This window comes from Hippopotamus amphibius, chromosome 5 (genome assembly GCF_030028045.1).
Source record: "Hippopotamus amphibius kiboko isolate mHipAmp2 chromosome 5, mHipAmp2.hap2, whole genome shotgun sequence".
NCBI lineage: Eukaryota > Metazoa > Chordata > Mammalia > Artiodactyla > Hippopotamidae > Hippopotamus > Hippopotamus amphibius.
This window is the reverse complement of record NC_080190.1, coordinates 50,117,817-50,137,156: the sequence shown is the minus strand read 5'-3', so window position 1 is coordinate 50,137,156 and position 19,340 is coordinate 50,117,817. Positions and strand designations below refer to the sequence as shown.

The 19,340-nt window shown below is 53.2% G+C and overlaps 1 protein-coding gene across 1 annotated transcript in view; it reads left to right on the top strand.

Moving 5' to 3' along the window:
- WDFY4 (WDFY family member 4) overlaps positions 1-13,561 on the top strand; it is a 255,486-nt gene extending 241,925 nt beyond the window's left edge. Inside the window, exons 55-61 of the mRNA XM_057734870.1 lie at positions 377-561; positions 1,340-1,498; positions 5,503-5,682; positions 7,300-7,482; positions 9,530-9,614; positions 11,999-12,110; positions 13,092-13,561. Coding sequence (XP_057590853.1) covers positions 377-561; positions 1,340-1,498; positions 5,503-5,682; positions 7,300-7,482; positions 9,530-9,614; positions 11,999-12,110; positions 13,092-13,158 — 971 coding nt within the window. The 3' untranslated portion in view covers positions 13,159-13,561. The remainder of the gene's footprint in view (positions 1-376; positions 562-1,339; positions 1,499-5,502; positions 5,683-7,299; positions 7,483-9,529; positions 9,615-11,998; positions 12,111-13,091) is intronic.
- The last annotated feature ends 5,779 nt before the right edge of the window (positions 13,562-19,340 follow it).

The following is a 19,340-nucleotide window of genomic DNA, read 5'->3' as shown; positions in this document are numbered from 1 at the left end:
ATTTGGTGCCTGGAAGGTACAGGAAGGGCAGAACCCCCCAGACTCCCCTGGTTTTGTGCCATCTGCCCCAGCAGTCTGGGCCCCTCCTCCCTTGGCATCAGCCCGTAAGAGACACTGAAGACCTGCGTGGCCACACACTTCATGTATGTGCTAAGTCTGGGGAGGGACCCAGGGCCAGGGGACCCGGCTTGTGGCCAGGGTGTAATGTGGCCCCTGGAGGGAGGTCCAGGAGGGAGGTACCTTGGTGGGGAGCAGCTCCTGCCCGGGCAGGTGCTTTGCCGCATCCGGGTTGGCTGCGCGTTGCTCCTCTCTGGGCCCAGCTAAAGCGGGTGCTGCCCTTTGACAAGGAAGCTCTGCCTTACTGACTGGGGGGCAGATATGTACCTTTTCTCTCTAGGCTCAGAATCCCCCAAAGGAGCCATTGGCCACATCGTTCCTACGGAAAAAACTATCCTGGCTGTGGAGACAAACAAGTTGCTGCTGCCTCCTCACTGGAGCAGGACCTTCAGCTGGGGCTTTGACGACTTCAGCTGCTGCCTGGGCAACTACGGCTCCGACAAGGTGAGTGGCGCCAGGGCGCAGGGCAGCCCCAGGACCTTGGCCTCCTTCTGGTTGGGGCGTATGGCCAGGAGACGGGCGAGCCCAAATCAGCCACAGCTGCACCCACCCCTTCCTGCGTGTGGCTGTGCCCCCAGCTTGGGACCATCACTCAGTCTGGGTGGAAAGTCCCGGGGGCTCCTCCAGCCTGGGTCCCGGCTTAGACTCAGAGGGGACATACTGAGCATTCGGCTGCCGCCAGAAGCGAGCCACCTGGTTACTCATCCTCCAGCCCTGCGTTAGGCCATCCAGTGATCTCTGCATTCTTGATGTGGCCCTGGCTACCTCTGGCCTCCTTTCCTACCCTCGCTCCTCTCCCACCCTGTCATGTGGCATGAGTTCCCTGTCCACCACGTTCTCTCGCCCCTCCCTAGCCTTCCCCCACCTCCTTCATGAGGCAGCCTGTGAAACTGGTCCCAGATGTCACCCCTTCCTGAGAGCTGGCTCCGACTTCCCCAGGCTCGTGGGGAATTTTCTCTGTGTCCCCATGGCCTCCTGTTCTCTTGTCTCTCCCCACCTGCTCCTTGGGTGGTATGAGCTCTTTGGGGACAGACCTGCACGGCCTGGATTTTGTCACCAGGGCTTGTCTTGAACAAGCAGCATGTCCCTTGGTCCCCACAGCACACAGGCAGGCCAGCAGCAGCATCCAGACCCGCCTGTGTCCCTCTGTCACCGGGTCCCAGCACCCTGCCCTGTGCCGGCCCAGCACCAGTACTCATCCCACTCGTCTCCTCTCCCACAGATTCTGATGACGTTCGAGAACTTGGCCGCCTGGGGCCGCTGTCTGTGTGCCGTGTGCCCGTCCCCCACGACCATCGTCACCTCCGGGACCAGCGCCGTGGTGTGTGTGTGGGAGCTCAGCATGGCCAAAGGCCGCGCCACAGGCCTGCACCTCAAGCAGGTACGGTGCCTCCGCAGGTGTGGCGCCTTGGCGCAGGTGTGCCTGGGGCAGGTGTGGTGGCTCAGGGCAGGTGTAGTAGCTTGAACAAGTAGGGTGCCTCGGGCAGGTGCAGTGCCCTAGCGCGCTTCAGCTCCCACGTGCCGAGAGCCCTGCCTCCCTCGGAAGCAGAGAGCACAGTGAGGCACTGAGGCAGCACGTGGCTGTGTGTCATTCAAGGGTACCGTTTCATGGCCTTGGGTGGATTTGGCAAGTGCCAGGGTCAGAGCCAACGCCCCCATGGAGACCCGCACCTCGGTGGGAGATGCTGCATACACATCAGCGCCAGTGAAATTGGTTTTTGTTTTTTTGTTTTTTTTTTTTGTACTAGGGGACATTTTTGAGTATTTGTCTTGAGTACTTTTATGTGAATGGCCTCACTTTACCTCCTCAACAACCCTGTAATATAGGAACCATTATCATCCCTACTTCCCTGGTGAAAAACCAGGTGCAAGGAAGTTAAGCGAATTGTCCAAGATCATAGAGCCAAAAAATGAAAGACTATCTCAGAACAGGGGTGGTTGTGGCAGAAGCGGAGGGAAGAGACCAGGAGGCAGAGAACTCGTCTAGTCTTATCTTGCAAACCACGGCTGCTTGAAAGAATAAATAGAGTGGAACGGACTGCTTACTTAAGACTGCGCATTAACTGTAATCTTGGAAAGCAGGTGCTAGTTAGTTCCACTTTCAGATGAGGAAACTGAGGCTCAGAAAAGTCAGGTTTGCATTTTAATCTAGGCTTGTCTAACTCTAAACCTCATGCTTTCTCCCTGTGTACACTTGAATTTGCTGGAGAATATCGCTAGGGGACATTTCCACCTCCAAAACACAATTCATGTTTACATCTGTGTTTTCGTGATCTATATAGCCCCAAAGTAACAAAAAAACCTTAACCAAACAAGGCTCACCACGGACCGGATTTCCTAAACTGCAGATGTTTCACTGGGACTAATTCTGGGTTTCTCCGGATGCTTTTGTAGTCACTCAAGTCTCCCCAGAGCCTGCCCCTTGTCCCTTGGTGCCATCCCCTGCACATGCGTGGTGCACGGCGGCGGGCACCCAGTAAACGTGAGGTGAAGGAATGAATGGGTCAGTGCTGAGGGAGCTGGTTAATCCTGCAGAGGCGGTGACACCTGCTGAGAGGCAGCTGTGCAGGTCAAGTGCAGGCTGCCTTCACCCAGACTCTCAGGGGAAGTCCTCCCAAGCCAGCCTCAAAGCCCCCGTCTTTAAACATCTTCGCCTTCCTGACCTACATAAAGAGACTGTGCACTACCATTATGGGCGTGGAGCATCCCCTCTCCCAGCATCACTCTGGGGACAGCAGGAGATCCAGCCCAAACCCAAAGCCGCCTTGGGGAGCCAGGGAAGTGACCTCCCCATCGCCGCTGCAAGGTCCTGTTTAGTGTCGAAGATGCAGCATAAGAGCTCCAGTATTGACAGCATAAAATGTAATTTATCATCCTCTCCTAGTGATAAATCAAGAGAAAAATATATGGGGAAATCCCATATGCTCTTATTTCCTAAATGAAATAAAACACTTTATCATTTACCTATAGAGGCTGGCACAGCCTTGGGTATCCCCCCGACTAGAAGCTGCTCACAGAGGGGCTCTGTCCCTGACTTGTAGACCGAGAAGTCATCATTAAATAGCTTCATTAACAGTTTTTTTTTTAAGTTTTTATTTCTAAAAATATTATAATATTAAAGACAGACTTCAAAGTCAAACAGTTCTCTATAACCTCTATCAGAGTTCTCATTGTTACACACTACCATCCCCAGATATACATATTTATACCATTCTGCTCATTGTGTAGATATGTTGATTCTGTTTTCACCCAGCCTATCAAATTGTTTCCACTTTTCTACAGTCTCTATAATTTACATTTCAATTGTTCCATATTATTCCATCTCCATAAAATTACATTTCACTTGTTTTATGCCAATGCACCACAGTTTAATAAACCATTTCTTCTAAAACCAGACAGTTACATTGCTTCCAATTTTAACTATTTTAAATAGTGCTTCAGAAAACATCTTATATAGATAGCTCTTTGCTTCTGATTAATTGTTTCCTTATAGTAAATTTCAAGAAGTGGAATTACAGCGCAGTCACACAAAGCTTTCTATAATGGTTCTGTAGCTTTACAGTGCCACCACAATGAATTAGGAGTACCCATCTCACCACAATATATCCAGCATGGGGAGTTGTTTTCAGAGGTTTTTATTTTTCTTTATTTTCTTTATGTTTTGCTGCTTTAGTTAGTTATAAGGTGATATAGCAGAGTTATTCTCATTGCCCATGGAGAAAGATATTATTCTGAGAAAATAGAAGAGACAACAGAGAACATTTAAAATTGCTGTCCTCCTTCACTTTCGCCCAGGCCTTTCCAGATGGGGAGAGGTGCCGGCTGCCTCCAGGTGCTTTAGTTTCTGGGCTGGTGGGAGGCATCAGCCCTACGCAGCTGGATGGTGCTGTGTGTGCCGTGGTTCCTCCCTCTCCGGCACCTCCCCAGCAGAAAGTGGCAGCCCCGGCTCCAGGAACGGACAGCGCGCCCAGGCTCTGGGCTCACAGCCTGTCTCTGAATCCCCAGCACTTATGCCTGGGTCCCCTGGCCTGCACTCTCCGTCCTGTCCCCTCCAGTCTGAACTTAGCTATCAGACATAGTTTGTTCTGGGAAGATACCAGAAAGCACCTGTCAAACCCTCTACGTTCTTCTACTTATTTAGACAGTTTCCGTTTCCCTAAGATGACCCTACACTTCTTCCATAGGTCACATCTAGAACCTTGCCAGCACCGTCTGGTTGGTGCCGTGTTAGGATCCATGGCGCACAAATGGGAATCTGTGGCAGAACTCTTAATTGCTATGACCAGGCAACGAGGCAGCTTTGAACAATGATGCTTAGCCTCATTGACCCACATGAGTGACGGGTGGATGGTCCTGAGGGTGGAGGCTCACCACTAGGGGAGGCAGGGTGGTCACATTTCAGAACACCACCTCCGCCCTTGTCGGGCTGATTCCAGAGGACAGCAGGCATGTGTGTGCATGACAGCTCTCAGACGAGGCTTACCTGGCAGCCTCTGGGATGGTTGTGATGGAAACCATGCCGCTGCCAGCAGCGGTGGGCCTGGGTACCCGTGTGCCTGGCAGGCCTCCCTCGTCCCTCAGGAACGTGTCCCAGGGGAGCAAGGCCTCTGGTCAGATCTGGACACATAATCGTCCAGAAGCCAAGCCAGACCCTGCACAGGCCAACCTGAGGGCCAAGACCGAGGCCCTGAGTCACTGGCTGACAGGCAGCCAGACTGAATATGAACCAGGATCCTTCAGACTTGAAAAGTCACACCTTTTAAACTATGACCCGAACTCCCTGCCTTCTTCCCAGTATAGTTTCCAGGGGCATGTGTGTTTCTGAGGTTCCCTTAGTGTGATGCTCAAACTTGAGTGTACATGCAAACTCCCTGGACAGCTTGTGAAAACCCAGGTTTCAGGGCCCTCCCACCAGAGTTTCTGATTCAGTAGATCTGGGTGGGGCCCAAGAACTTACATTTCTGACGCGTTTCCAGATGATGCTTGTGCTGCTGGTTGAGACACCACACATTACAAATCAACGCCCTTGCATATCAATTGTGGTGTGTGCTGCTTTAGGATGCGAGACAAGGTAGGAGGGCACAGCGTGAGGACGCTGCTGGTGTCTCTGCTTGGGTTACGAAAGAAAGGACTACTGATACTCCCCAGCTGGGTCTCAACCCTGGAAAGGGATGGTACTGAGAAGTAGGCCACAGACCCATGAATACACACACGCGTGCACACACACACGTGCACGCACACCTCACACACTTTGGAATCACTGAATCTCTCTGAATCTCTGTTTCCTCTTCTGGGGCCCAACAGTAAAAGGGAGAGTGGAACATGTCCCCAAGGAGCTGGATTTGGGGTCCCTCTCATAACCTGTGGTCCCTCCTCTGTCCCTAGGCCTTGTACGGGCACACACAAGCTGTCACGTGCCTGGCAGCATCAGTCACCTTCAACCTCCTGGTGAGTGGCTCCCAAGACTGCACGTGCATCCTGTGGGACCTGGACCACCTGGCCCACGTAGCCCGCCTGCCCGCCCACAGGGAGGGCATATCTGCCATCGCCGTCAGCGACGTCTCGGTGAGGCCCCTCTTTCTCAATGTCTGTGTCCTCAGCGTGTCTGTGAGTGTGCGTGGTGGCATGTTGGACTGTGCCAGAGAAAACCCAGGGAAGAGACCACCCCAGAATGTTGAGAGGCCCCAGAGGAGCGGAGCATTCTTTACACAGGCAGCGCAGAGCCATCAACAATCTCGATCTTATTTTTTGCTTCTTTATTTTTTTTCCCTCGGGGAGGTGGGATGGTGGGAGCTGTCTGTTCTGACACAGCATCAGGGAGTTCAGGCAGGAAATTGGCTTTGGTGAGGGATCCTCTGGGCTTGACTGACTAATTCACCTTGTTGACTTCAGATCAATGTCAACTCAGCGGATGCCTCTGGTCTTCAAGTCAGGAAGTGCCTCTGTTTGTCCCTCCATGCTGGCTACTAAAGATAAGCCTGCCAGGAACGCGCACGCGCGCGTGTGTGTGTGTGTGTGTGTGTGTGAGAGAGAGAGACAGAGAGAGAGAGAGAGTAATATAGATATAATGAATATATTTATATATATGTATGTATATGTATTTCAGCGTGGAGCTGCTTCTACACTGGAATCCCCAGCATAGGGTATGGGATTTTCTGAGGTTGCAGAGGCTCTGCATCTGCTGATAGAAAACCTCAGGGGCCTGAAGCATGGATAGACTGAGTAAGGGTATCATAGGAGGAGGAAGAGATGATGGAGGAGGCTTCTTGTGATAACTATGGCTGAAAGTGGTGCTCCAAGTAGGCTTGAATCCAGGATGAATGTTAGATGGGCAAATGGAGGATAGATGGATGATGGATAGATGGATGATGATGGACAGACGCATGGGTAGATGGAGAGATAAATGTATGGATAGATGAATGGATGGATGGATGGTAGGTGCATGGATGAATGGGTGCATGTACTGGGGAAAGCACCAAGCCCTGATCTGGGAGAAAATAAATTCATAAGGAATTATGTCCCCAGACCTTGTGGTCAGGACGAGGTTCAAAGGCATAGCCCCAGATGGCTCTTGGGGTCCTTGGTGAGTCCTTGGTGACAGTGACCACAACTCTATTGAGCACAAAATAGACAAGGACTTGATGAGCAAACACTCTGGACGTAAACATTTCAGGAGATGCAATGGGCAAATTTCTCCCCAGAAATTAGGACCTTGCCCTATTTTATGAACCACATACAGTCATTCAAATCTCTGTACCCCGCCCTCTGCCAGGTGACATCCAAAGCTGCTTCATAGGGACAGTGCTGGCCGGCCAGGTGTAGACCTCATGTCCAGGCCAGGAGTGGTGTCCAGGCTGGGTCTTCTATGCCAGTCAGTATACTGCCAGGGAGAGGGCTGTGGGAGGAGCCCAAGAGGATGAGCCAGTTGTTTCATGCTGGGGAAAGCAGTATCCAAACACATGATTGCAGTATGAGAAGAACCAGAAATGTACAGTTGTGTGAAAACACAGCAGCACTATGAGTCAGTTAGGAAGAAGTGGGTGTCTTCGGAGATCTGGGAGTACCTTGGTCAGTCATTAGAAGATGGCAGATTGAGGGTGCTTGGGTGTACAAACTGAGTGGCTGGGCAGTTGGGCAGGCAGTGACCCCAGCCTGAAGTGAAGCTTGCTCTCACTGCGGCAGGGCACCATCGTCTCCTGTGCGGGAGCCCACTTGTCCCTGTGGAATGTCAACGGACAACCCTTGGCCAGCATTATCACAGCCTGGGGCCCAGACGGAGCCATAACCTGCTGCTGCGTGATGGAGGGGCCAGCGTGGGACACAAGCCATGTCATCGTCACTGGGAGTCAGGATGGCATGGTCCGGGTAGGTGTGCCTTGGGCAGAACGAGGGGTGATACAAGAAATGTGTTCATCTCCATCCTGCCCACTTCCTCTAAGGGTCAAATCTGCAGGCTGCATTTAAGCCCATTGCAGACCAGGTGTCCACAGCAAGTGAGGGCAAAGGCAAGGCTTTTTCCAGGCAAAAAGTAAATAAGTAAAATTCTATAATACATAAAATTATATACAATTTTATACATACATATACTCACACAATGAAATAAACACTTATTGTCACAGGTTACGAAAGATGAATGGTCAGATGCATAAGAACATAGTCCAGTACTGAAAAGAGACATTTGGGCCATCCATTCACCCACTGGTCCATCCATCCATGTGTCCATCCATCCATCCATCCATCCACTAATCCATCCACCCATCCAACCATTTATCTCTCTACCTACTCATCCATCCATGCTTTCATTCTTCCATCCATCCTTCCAGCTACTCATTCACCCACTTATTTGTCCTTCCAACTATCCATCCATGCGTCCATCCATCCATCCATCCACCTAACAATCATTGAACTCTGGCTCTGTACCAAGCACTGCATAGAAGCCATAGGGGACACAGAGGTTAATGATAAACAGGTCCTTGTTCTCAAGATGCTCATATTCTAGAAGTAAAGGCAGATAGAAAATACATGTATGTGGTTCCTGCTGTGACTGGGATAATCAAAGAGTACCACGGATCCTCTGAGGAGGGCCATGGAGGGAGAGATCATCAAGAAACCAAAGCCCACGAAGGAGAAACATTGAGATGGGAGGCATAGCACCTCAAGAACAAAATACAGGTGATTTTTCTGAGACTGACAGGAAGGAGGAAGGAATGAATAAGATAGGGAATAATGAAGAGCCTCACTCAAGAAACTGTCACTTGAAATCCACAGTTTATGGAAGGAAATATCAGTTGAATGCCACAAGGTGTTCAAGAAAATACCCTTTGAATTCTACATGCATTTGTGAAAGCTCACCATGTGCCAACACAGCTGAAATGCAGCCCTGTCCTCCTGGAGCCTCCACGCCCAAAGTCTCAGAATAATCATGGAGATGATGCTTCAGGAAACAGAATGAATAGCTGGGTGGGGGTCCAAGGGGACCATGGATTTATTTCCAGCAGAGACAGGTGGCATTTCAGCGGAGCCCTGAGGATAAGGAGAGGTAGGGGCGTGTAGAGGGCTGGGGGGACAGCGTGCATGTACAGGAGAGATGAGGCTGCGGAGAAGCCCCCGAGAAGTCCCCTTACAGGGCCCCATCTGTGGGCTGGGAGGGCACAGGGTCTCTGCAGAAAGCAGGGTGTCCTGGGTTGGCCATAATGTGAGGAGGTCACGAAGGCCCGGGCTGGGTGGGTCGTGGTCGGCACTGCGGATCAGCCAGAGGAGCCCAGGTGGCCGAGCAGCCGCTGCCTTTCCTCCATGGGACCCCCAGAGCGTGAGTGCGAGAGTTCCAAGATCGCAGCCCTTGTCCGCTTAGTGCGATAACTGAGCTCCCGGGACAGCCAGGCGCAGGGCTGGGCCCCGTGTAGCGCTCACAGAAGCACGTGAGTGGAAGCTGCGCATTGTCCTGCGGGGACAGAAAGTCCAGGCTCAGCAAGGGAGATGCCATCTGTGGTCAGCCTGAGGGTGCCCACTGCAGGCCTGGGACCACGGGCCAGAGCCCAGGAGACCCTGCTGCTGAGTGGTGAGGGAGGCCTCCGGGGCTGGCGGCAGACAGACAAGAGGGCACTACCGAAGTAAAATGGTAGTAAGCTGGCTCCTGAGTCACGTCCCTGCAGGTAAGGGGTTGGGGAGCTGCCTTCTGACCCCGGGGTGGGGAGGGAACTCCTCCAGTTTGCCCCTGTGCTCGGCCAAACCTCCACACAGGGAGACTAAAGCCTAAGTAGGCTTTCTCCCTGAGAATATGTCAACACGAGACGTGAAAGGGGGCCATGCCCCGCGTCCTTCAGCGTCCCCCAGGTGTGGAGGAATGGATGGGCCTGGAGCCTGCAGTCAGGTTCATTTCCCCAGCTCAGGGTGCGTTCTCTGTTCTGGACAGATCTGGAAGACCGAGGATGTGAAGATGTCCGTTCCCGGGCAGGCAGCGTCAGAGGAGCCCTGGGCTCTGCCGCCAAGCCCCAGAGGTAACTGCCGTGCTAGGGGTGCCTGTGGGGCGCCCTTGCCTTGCTCAGCCCTCCCTCCCCTCTTCTCTCCTTGGCCCGAGGACACAGCTCCACCCAGGCCTGCAGAGCCCAGGGAAGCCATCAAGTCTCTTGGAATGTTGACAGATTTGCGCAGTTTTCTGCGAGCTGCTGGTGGAGTAGGCAGCTGTGTTTCGAAGCCCCACTGAGTCCCAGCCTCATCCTGCAGGGACCAGCGAGCTCTGCGATGCTCCTCGGGCACATGAATAGTGGTGGCGGTGGTTGTCAGGGGCTCCTGAGCTCCAGGAGGGGGACACACCCAACAGGGCTTGGTTTGATGCTCTCTGTCTTCCTGGGTGACTCTTAAATGCCAAATTCCCCAGCCCAGGACCTGGGTCCAGCTGGCTGTTGACCTGGACTGCCAGCTGCAGACAGGAGCAGGGACAGCTTTGCTCTGTCCCTGGGGAGAGGAAGTGGTTCTGCAGGCCCCAGTCTGCCCTGCTGGTCCCGACTCAACCCCCCTACTCTCCATGGCAAGTTCCTCAAAGTGGGTCTGAGGGTCGTCTGCGTCAGCATCGCCCAGGAGGCTCATGAAGCAGCTCTGTGGCACACCTGGTTGAGAGCACACCACTTCAGTCTTGGGCTCAGCTGCACACTTCTGAAGCTACCGAGCTCTGATAAGCTAAAGGCATGGTTAGTGGATGTCTGAGTAGGAGTGCTGGCTGCATGGGTGGGTGGATGGATGGAGGGACAGATAGACAAAGGGCACCTCAGAGTCATTCTGTTGGTTCTGGAAGTGCCAGTGGATTCATGGGTTTCTACTCAGGATCGACAAGGCTGTGCTTATTGGGAATGAAGTCTAGGGAGATGAGAAGAAAGATGAAAATCAGGAAACAAGGTTCTAGGCTCAGCTCTGTCTCCAGCAACTTCTTTGGCCCTCAGGTTCCCTCTCTGTCAATAGAGGTACTTCCCTTACATCCTAACTTGTAGGAAGCAGATGAGAAAGATTATAATAGACATAGTCAAAGATCTACTCAACAGAATGTAGTTCATTATGATCATTTTCTCAGACTACTGAGAGACTTTTCCTCTAACACACCAGCGGATGACATTAGGGGACTTACAAGATGGTGTCAGGTGGACAGGAGCTCCGGGCCCACATCCTTCCCATTGCTGTTTGTCCTGCCCTGCCTGAAGTCACCACTGTCAAGTAAAATTAACTGCTAGGGCTGTAGTTACAGTTCAAGGGAGGATTTGGATGAAATGACACAAGGGCACAGACCTATTCATAAAAATCAGGCTGGGTCACCACTTAGAGTTAGCAAATCCATGTGCAGATTTAAAAACCTAAGCCACTGGAGGGCTTTTTGTTCTCATAATATTGTTTATAACTGTTTTGTTGGAAAGGGACCAGTACTGGGCCTGACACATGGTTATTTGCATGTTTCTCGGTATGTGTATTACTGCATCCCTCAAATACCTTAAGGGGCAAGAAAGGAGTTTTTTGAGGGTATTGAGGATATTAAGGTTACTGCATTTGTGTGCAGATGTAATCTAATTTCTTCCTGGAATTCATTTATTTGTCATTTGCAGCAAGGACCAACCCTGTTGAGTCCAATTTATTTTAGAAATCACTCCATAGATGTGGGCTCAATCTGGTACATAAAAAGTGCTTGGGAAAAGGTTGGTTTTTGGACTTTTGCACAAACACAAAATGCACAGAGCTGTCTGCCGCCCCAGGACAGCTGGGGCAGCTGTATCACTCCTGCCCTGACTCCAACCAAGTGACTGCGCACAGATGGACCCAGCTGACGTCTCTCTGCCTCACCCTCCACGAAGGAATTACTGTCTGTCCCCAAATACAGTCATTAAAATGAGTGAAGTAACAATCATTGAGTTATATTTTTTGAAAAAATGTTCTCAGCATTTAATTATTGGTTGTGGCGTGAGAGGATTTAGATAAGTTGATAACGCCGACTTTATGTAATTTATTTTTACTAGGCAATTACGGGCTGCATTACGTCCTGGCAGCAAGGTATTGTGGGGCATCTTATTAAGCATAAAGCCAGTAAACACTGATGAACAATTCTGCTGAACTAGGCATGCAATTTAGAAAGCAATAATACACAAATCCAATTTGGTACACAATGGATACCGCAGCACGTCAGCACATGTAACTATCACAGCCTGCAAATTAAATTGGGACGGCCCTTTTTGCAACAGCACAGGCCAAGATTAAATGTATTTTCCCCCTCAATTTAACAAGCTGCTGACCACAAATATAAATATATGTGTATGTGTTTGTGGCCCTGCGTGTAGACGTACACATGCGTGTGTGTGTGAAACTGCTCGGGTTTTCCAGCTATCCCCTCTCACGCTCCTCACAGGTCACAGGTGGGAGAAGAATCTTGCCCTTTGCAGAGAGCTGGATGTCAGTGTTGCTCTGACAGGGAAGCCCGGCAAGACCAGCTCTGCGGTGACAGCTCTGGCCGTGTCCAGGTAATGACGGGCGGGCTGCTCCCTGCCTCCAGCAGAGGGCGCTGTGCCCCCCTCCCCAGGAAAGCCCTGGCGGTTCCGCGCGGGCTGCCTGGCCCTGGGCGGTGGCCTCACTACAGGGACCCGGGGGCCCAGCGCAGACGGCATACAGGCGAAGCCCTGGGAAATGGCTGTTCACACACACGTGCTTGCTCTCTCTCTCTCCCACACTCTCTTGGAAATATCTATGAATTCATAGATAAATCCAGGAGGTAAAAGTATGCTGTTTCATCATTTTATCCTGAAGGGGGACTTTCTTCCTGCAGTCCACTGTCGATGGTAACATTTGGTATAATGATTACCCCACATTACAGAAAATGCCTTCCGAGGACTCTAAGCCAATGAGGAATAGACGAGTGTCCGATGCGACCCTTGGCGACATTGTTTTGTTCTCCACAACTGCCCAGTGGCGGTACTTACTACCATTAGCCATTCTACGCAGCAGCAGTGTCGACTCAGGGGGGCCAGACCTTGCAGGAGCCGCTGTCCTTCTTCCTTCCCTGCCCTGCAGTGTGCCGCTCGGGGTCTGTGTGGCGGGAACGCCAGGCTGAGGCGGGGTGGCTCGTGGTGGGGTCTATGCGGAGGGACAGAAGGCCTTGAGCCCTCATTCGTTGCTGGAGAACTTGCCCTTCCTTCTGCCCCCCGGCCTGGCTGCCTAGCTCGCAGGATAGGAGATACACCCAGAGAAACTGGAGGGAAAAAGTCAGGGCCTCACCCTGCTCCGTCCCTTCAGTTCTTCAGGAACCACAACCCTCCTAGTTCAAAGCTCTCCATGGGTCAAAAGGCTCCAGTGCTCTAGCTGCTCCCGCGTCAGGTGGAGGCCAGGTGCAGGCTCCTGGGGTCCTGGACTGAACCCCCCGTGCTGTCATGTCCTGCGGGCAGGCTGGGATAAGCAGGATGCCCAGGCATGCTCTAACACTCCTGTCTGTTCTTTCTCTTCCCAAGAAACCAGAGCAAACTCCTGGTCGGCGATGAGAAGGGGAGAATATTCTGCTGGTCTGCAGAGGGGTAGGAGGCGAGAGCAGGTGGAGGCGCTGGCGTGGCGGCCGTGCGCCCTGGGGGGCGGCGGCACCAAGCAGAAGGCACGGACGCAGTGCCAGGGGCGCAAAGGAGACCCCAGCCTCCCTTCCGAAAGGTCCCCAAGGAGGGGGCCGCTGGCCGCCAGAGCTACACACCCTGAACTTTGACCTTGGATTGCGCAAGGATGTGCTTCTGCAAAACAGATACATGTGCCCATCGGGGCCTGTAAGTGGCGCACTGGAAACCGTGGCTCAAGGATGCCAGCCGGTGCCCCAACTCACACGACTCACCTTTCAAAGGGCTTATTGCACTGAAAAAACATTGGGTCACTTACTGGAAACTAATGGGAAATATTGTATTGTTGTTATTTTATTAAAGCAACTATTTTCCAAATACAAGAGGGCTCTTAAGTTTAAAATTGCCACCCTTTTCCACTGAGGTGTTTGTAGCTCCACACTTAGAAAGGCACAGAAGCCTCAGGGACGCACAGTCCAATTTCGGAATGTTTCTCAGCCCCTCTGTCTCCCGTGGTGGAATCTGGCTCCTCCCGTGGTCTTGCTTGCTGTGCAAGGGGCCTTAGGGAGCATCCAGAGCAGGGGTCCACGCTCAGGAGGCCCAGCTGCCATGCTGGGCTCAGGACGTGGACACGATGGCTGCCCACAGCAGGCGGAGGCAAGTCAGCTGGGAGGACACACCCTGCCCGGGGTGCCTGTCCGCACTCTGCATCCCACAGCAGGCAGTGGGTCCCAGCTGGGCTCTGGCTTGGCAGGTTTTTCCAGGGACCTGTCCTTACAAGGTCAGGGGCCCCAGTTGACATGCTGGTTTCGAGTTGCAGTTCATCCTGGGGCAATTTGGACTGCCATGGGACTTTTGCTCTCCATCTGAAAATACATGGCAGGTGGGAAGTTAGTCCCTCTGAGGAATTCTGGTACCTTAATGTTCAGGTATTGGACTCTGAAGGCATCACCCTCATTCTCACGTCTTCTCCCCACCCCCAGCCTCCCTGAAGACTTGAAAGGAAATTCTTGCCTCTTCAATGAAATCCAGCTAAGGTGGGTACCCAGGGATTTGGGGTGGCAACACTCCTTAGCTTTAACTGCCTCCCTGAGATTTTCCTTCTAGAGAACACCAGTCTTTCCCATATTTCTCTGAGCCCTGCAGAGGCCCTGGTAGGTGGCCCATCCCATTTAGCTCAGGCCTGAGTCTTATGGCCCGGGTCATCTGGCCTCCAGGGGGCAGTGAGTCAATGTAAAGATAAATGTTAAGAAAGTAGAGGCGGTATGAACTATGTCAAAAATAGGGAGGGAGGGAGGGATGGTTAGGAAATGGTGATCTGTCAACTTCGAGGTCTTTGCAAAGGGAAAGATGGAGGAGGCAACGCATCTCAGGTCTCCAGCACCCCTCCCTGGGTGAGACGCGTGCGTGTGTGACCCCGGGCCAAGGCTCATGCCACCTCCTGCACTGTCTGCACGCGCTATTAGCAGACCGCCCATTTGCAATCCCCTAGTCAGTCTGGGGCTACCCCGGGGGGCCATAACTTGAAGAGCAGTGCGCACCCCTCCCCAGGAAGGCCAACAAGCAGGGTCATAAATATCAAGGGCCTGCTGCCATGTTCCAAAACGCAGCTCACAGCCCTTACCCAGGGCTGGAAGGTCTGCTGGCCCAAAGGCTCTCTTGGGCTCCTTCATTCAACAAGCATTTCCTGAGCACCGCCTTTTGTTTCCCCAAATCATTGGAAAAATGGGGGGATGGAGTTGGGTCTTGTTTCTAGGGTCTTGGGGCTAAGATGTTTGTGCAAACAAATGTGACGTGAGGTGGAAGGGCTAAGGAGAGACTTCTCGTGCCCTAGGAACGTCATCCTGGCTGTAGTCATTTGCCAGGGCTGCCGTAACCAAGTACCACAGGCCAGGGGTCTTAAACAACAGAAAGTTTTCTCTGAGTTCTGGAGGCCAGAAGTCAGAGAGGAACATGTCCACAGGGTTAGTTTCTTCCAAGGCCTCTCTCCCTGGCTTGCGGATGGTCACCTCCTCCCTGTGTCTTCATGTGGTTTTCCCTTTGAACCTGTATGTGTCCAAATTTCCTCTTCTTAAAAGGACATAAGTCACATTGGATTAGGGCCCATTGATATGACCTCCTTTTACCTTCATTACCTCTTTAAAGATGTTACCTCCAAATATGGTCACATTCTGAGGTCTTGGGGATTAGGGGGACTTGGATTTGAGGGAAGACACAGTTCAGCCCGTGACACTGGCAGAAGGAGGTGGCCCTAGAGTAAGACTCGGAAGGGTCGGTCGATCTTGGCCTTGCAGAGGTGGAGAGTAGGGTTTTATAGGAACCGGGGCAGCATCAGCAAAGGCACGGGGCCTGTCTGGCTGGAGGTAGAAAGCACAAGCAGGTGAAGATAGAGGCGAGGTGGAGCCTGGGAGGAGGGGCGGCTGTGCTCTGGGGCTGCGGGGGCTGGAGGCAGGGCGAGTGGGACGGAGGAGGCAGAGGTGGCTGGTCTACCCACAGAGCTGTAGCCCAGTGCCCAGCTCACAGAAGGTGCACCGCAAGTGCTGCTTACGTCTGTGACTGTGTGGATGAGTGACTGAGCCGTGGTGGCCCACATTTCAGAGTTGGTGGTTCTGGAGTGAAAAACAGCTCGGAGCGACGTCAGGTCCATCAGCAGGCCCTCCAGAGGCGGGGTGAAGCAACAAGGAGTGAGGACGGTGTGAAGAGACTCGAGGAGACGGGTGGGTGTCGTGCCCAGGGCCTGGGATGTGGCTGAGGACCGTGCCAGCATCCTGGGGTGAAACCGTCGATGCCCTTCACGGAGCTGGCAGTGTGGGGCATCCGTGGGAGCAGGAGAGGCTGTGGGCGGAGCGAGCCCCAACGAGGCGGCAGAGGAGCAGTCGGGGAGGTAGGGTGCTGCGTCAGGGAAGATTCTGGAGACTACCTGGTGGCAGCTCTTTCCTAGTGGCACTAAATTGAAAGCCCACGTTCCACCAAGACCGGTTCCCTGTAGAGGAGGGAAGCTGCTCGGCGCACAGATCCAGAGGGGAGCAGGGACACCCCGTCCCTTGCTGCAAACCTGGTCCCCTTCTAGGTTCCAGTGGGGTCAGAAGCAGAGTCTGCTGGGGGAGCAGACAGAGCAGCCCCAGGGTGGCGGCAGGGAGAAAAGCCCCAGGCACAGCGGGTCCAGAGTCCCAAGGTCCTTGGCAACCCGGGTGACTGTAGACTCCTGCTAGCCTCAGGATTTCAGAAGCCAGCCAGCCCGGGGTCCCAGACGGTTGTCCGTGGTGGAGGGAATTCCAGGACAGAGGCCCAAGGAATGAGGAGGGAGAGCAGGCTGGGCACCAGGGCCCCCAACAGGGGGGCAGCCAGGGCAGAGGCCAGCACGCTGGCAGACTGGGCCGAGGTGAGAGCGCCCCATGGATGCAGGCCTGCCAGCACCCCAAATCCAGCAGGGACAAAGGGCCCCAGAGCAGGAGGTGTGCCAAGCTGGACAGCCACATCTCAATATCCAGAGACCAGACTCTGAGGACAGGCACACACAGTTAAGGTCAAGGATAAGAGCAGTGCCCAGGACTAGGAAGCCTGAGCCCTATTCGCAGTGTCCCCACTTCCTGCCAACTTCAGCCTCAGTTTCTATATCTGGGAAGTCGGATCCATGTCCACATGATGGCTTGTCGTGAGATTGAAATTGTATCTGTTTGTTTGATGGAGGGATGAAGCAAACAACAGACTGCCAGTCCCTGACATGATGTAATCTTTCAACACATCACTTGTTCATTCACTTATCAGTATCTTTTCTTGCTGAGTCAGGCCTTGTGCCAGGGCCCTGGGGACAGAGAGACATTCTGTCTGTGCCCGGGAGGCCCCCTGCCTGGGCTGGGAAAAGGCTCAGAGAAAACGTGACAGGAAGCACACTCACTCTCATGCCCAGAGGTTTATCAGGCTGGAGCCAGGATGCTCACACAGGGACGGCATTGCTTCTGGAACATCTTGGAATGCAAGTTGCACTCTCAGGCTCTGGGTCTCAGCTAGAGCAGAAGCCACCATCTCCACGTTAAAAAAAAAAAAAAAATCTCTTGGACAATGCTGGTGCGGGCTCCAGAGTCCCCACTTAGAGATATTCTGGAGTAGACAGAGACAGGATGGGGTGAGGACAGAGGCGTCTGCACTCTGCTGCCCACCCACCAAAAACAGGTGGCCTGGGAGGGGCCTCTGGGGTCAGGGACCTCCGTATTCTACTCACATTCACCAGCTCAGCCTGAGACAGCAGCCGTGCCCAGCTCTGGACAAGCTGAGCTCCTCTCATGACAACTTAGTAACTGTGAGACCAGCCCCCAGCCCACCTCCACCAGCAATGCCACAGCCACTGCTCCCGCCCTGGGAAAGTCTTGGCTCTGTCACCATTCCAGATAAAGGCTGTTCTCCCACCCACTCATCATGGCAATGCTCCACATTCTCTGAGGGGTGGCGAAGAGGTGCAATGCACATCCCTCTAATTGCAGAGAGGAAAGCAGGCCTTTCCAGTGGGGCTGTGAAAGCACCAGTTCAGGGTGTGCACCCGGGTCCACCCTCGGGGAGATGGCTCTACCTACTGTGGCTCCTAGGAAGGCTTAGGACATGCCCAGCTCACCATCTGGACAGGCCAGGGCTCACCTGGACAAACTTGTAAGAAAAAGTATTTGTTAATTATCAGAAGTTCACATTTAACCGGGCATCTTGTGTTTGTATTTGCTAAGTCTGGGCACCCTGCTGCCTGGACCCCTTAGAGGCCAGGAAGGATGGTGTCCTGCCAAGGGCCAGACACACCCCACAGGTACTCAGTGTGTGGTGGGTGAATCACTTCTCCTGAGCAGACTGAAATTCAACAGTGGAAGAGCGTGGAGGGCCCACAAGGGGCTTGCTGTGCCATCAACCAAGTTTCCAAGGCTTCTGTGTCCCTCTGGCCCTCACTCCTGGAGGATAGAGCCTCCTGCCCCATACTGCCCTCTGCTTTCGTTCCTTTGTGCCCTGGGCTCCAAGGAGAGCAGCACAGGGTCCTGGAAGCCACTTGTGACAGCAGCTGCCTCCCCCAAGCTTAGCCAGCAGTCAGGAGCCAAGTCTTGAGAACCCAGTCCTGGGACCTACAGAGAACTCGGAGATTGGATTTGACCACATTAACATGCAGCCAAGCAGGGCACATTTGGGGAGGAACAGACTCTTCATATGAAAATCCTGATGAAATTTGTTTAGCATAAAATCAAATCTCTTAAACCAAAATCAGTTTTGCTTTAGTAAGTTCTTGGGTACACATCACATGCCCAGATCAAGTGGGGGGGGGGTGTGCCCACGCACAGGGGTGTGTTGCTTCCATTGTCCTCTTACGAGCTGCTGCCTGCAGTACCTTCATAGTTTCTTAGCAAATAGAAGGGTGGTCCCAATTGCCTCCTTCCCCCAGATCTCTGAAAGCTCAGGGAACACTGTGTTGCCCTGCCTGAGATCTCTGCCCCAGACTGGTTTAATACAGACACACCCGTTGTCCAAGAAGCTTTACCGCCACTTGCCAGGAGTGCGTCATTAGAGACCCGCCACTCCACAATGACTCGGAAGTGTTCCGTGCCCCAGTGTGACTGGTGCTCGGTGCGGCGGAGAGACACACGCATGGGGGCACACGCAGCAGGGCCAGTGGAGTTGGGGGGCCTTCAAGGGGCTGCAGGTGACACAGTGAAGCTGGAGCGGAGAGGTCGTGGCACGAGACACCCCTTGGCAACTTCTTCAAATAACTGCGGGGTCCCACGTGGAAGACCCGCCATTGTGCAGCGGGGAACACAACCAGGAAGGTGGGGCACCCCTGCTCCTCTTGAACCACAGGCCGGAGAAGCCTGGGGAGCTTGGGGTCCCTTGGTACGGAGCAAGCATAACCGTCACTGGTGTGAGGGGCCTCGGCTCCTGCCTTTGGTCCTCAGCACATGCCCCCAGCAGCCCCGGGGAGCAGCTGCCCAGCCTCTCAGCCTCCATACTGGGCATCTCTGAGGCCTTGAGACCTTAGCAAGGTTACACACTGGTGGTTTGGGGGACCAGGGAGAGCCTGTAAGGTGGCTTCAGTTTAGGCCATGAAGTGCTAATCATTATTTTGAGTGTAAACACCTTGAAGAGGCTGGTTTAGCATTTCCAGTTTGCAACAGACCCCTCTTCTTCCCATTG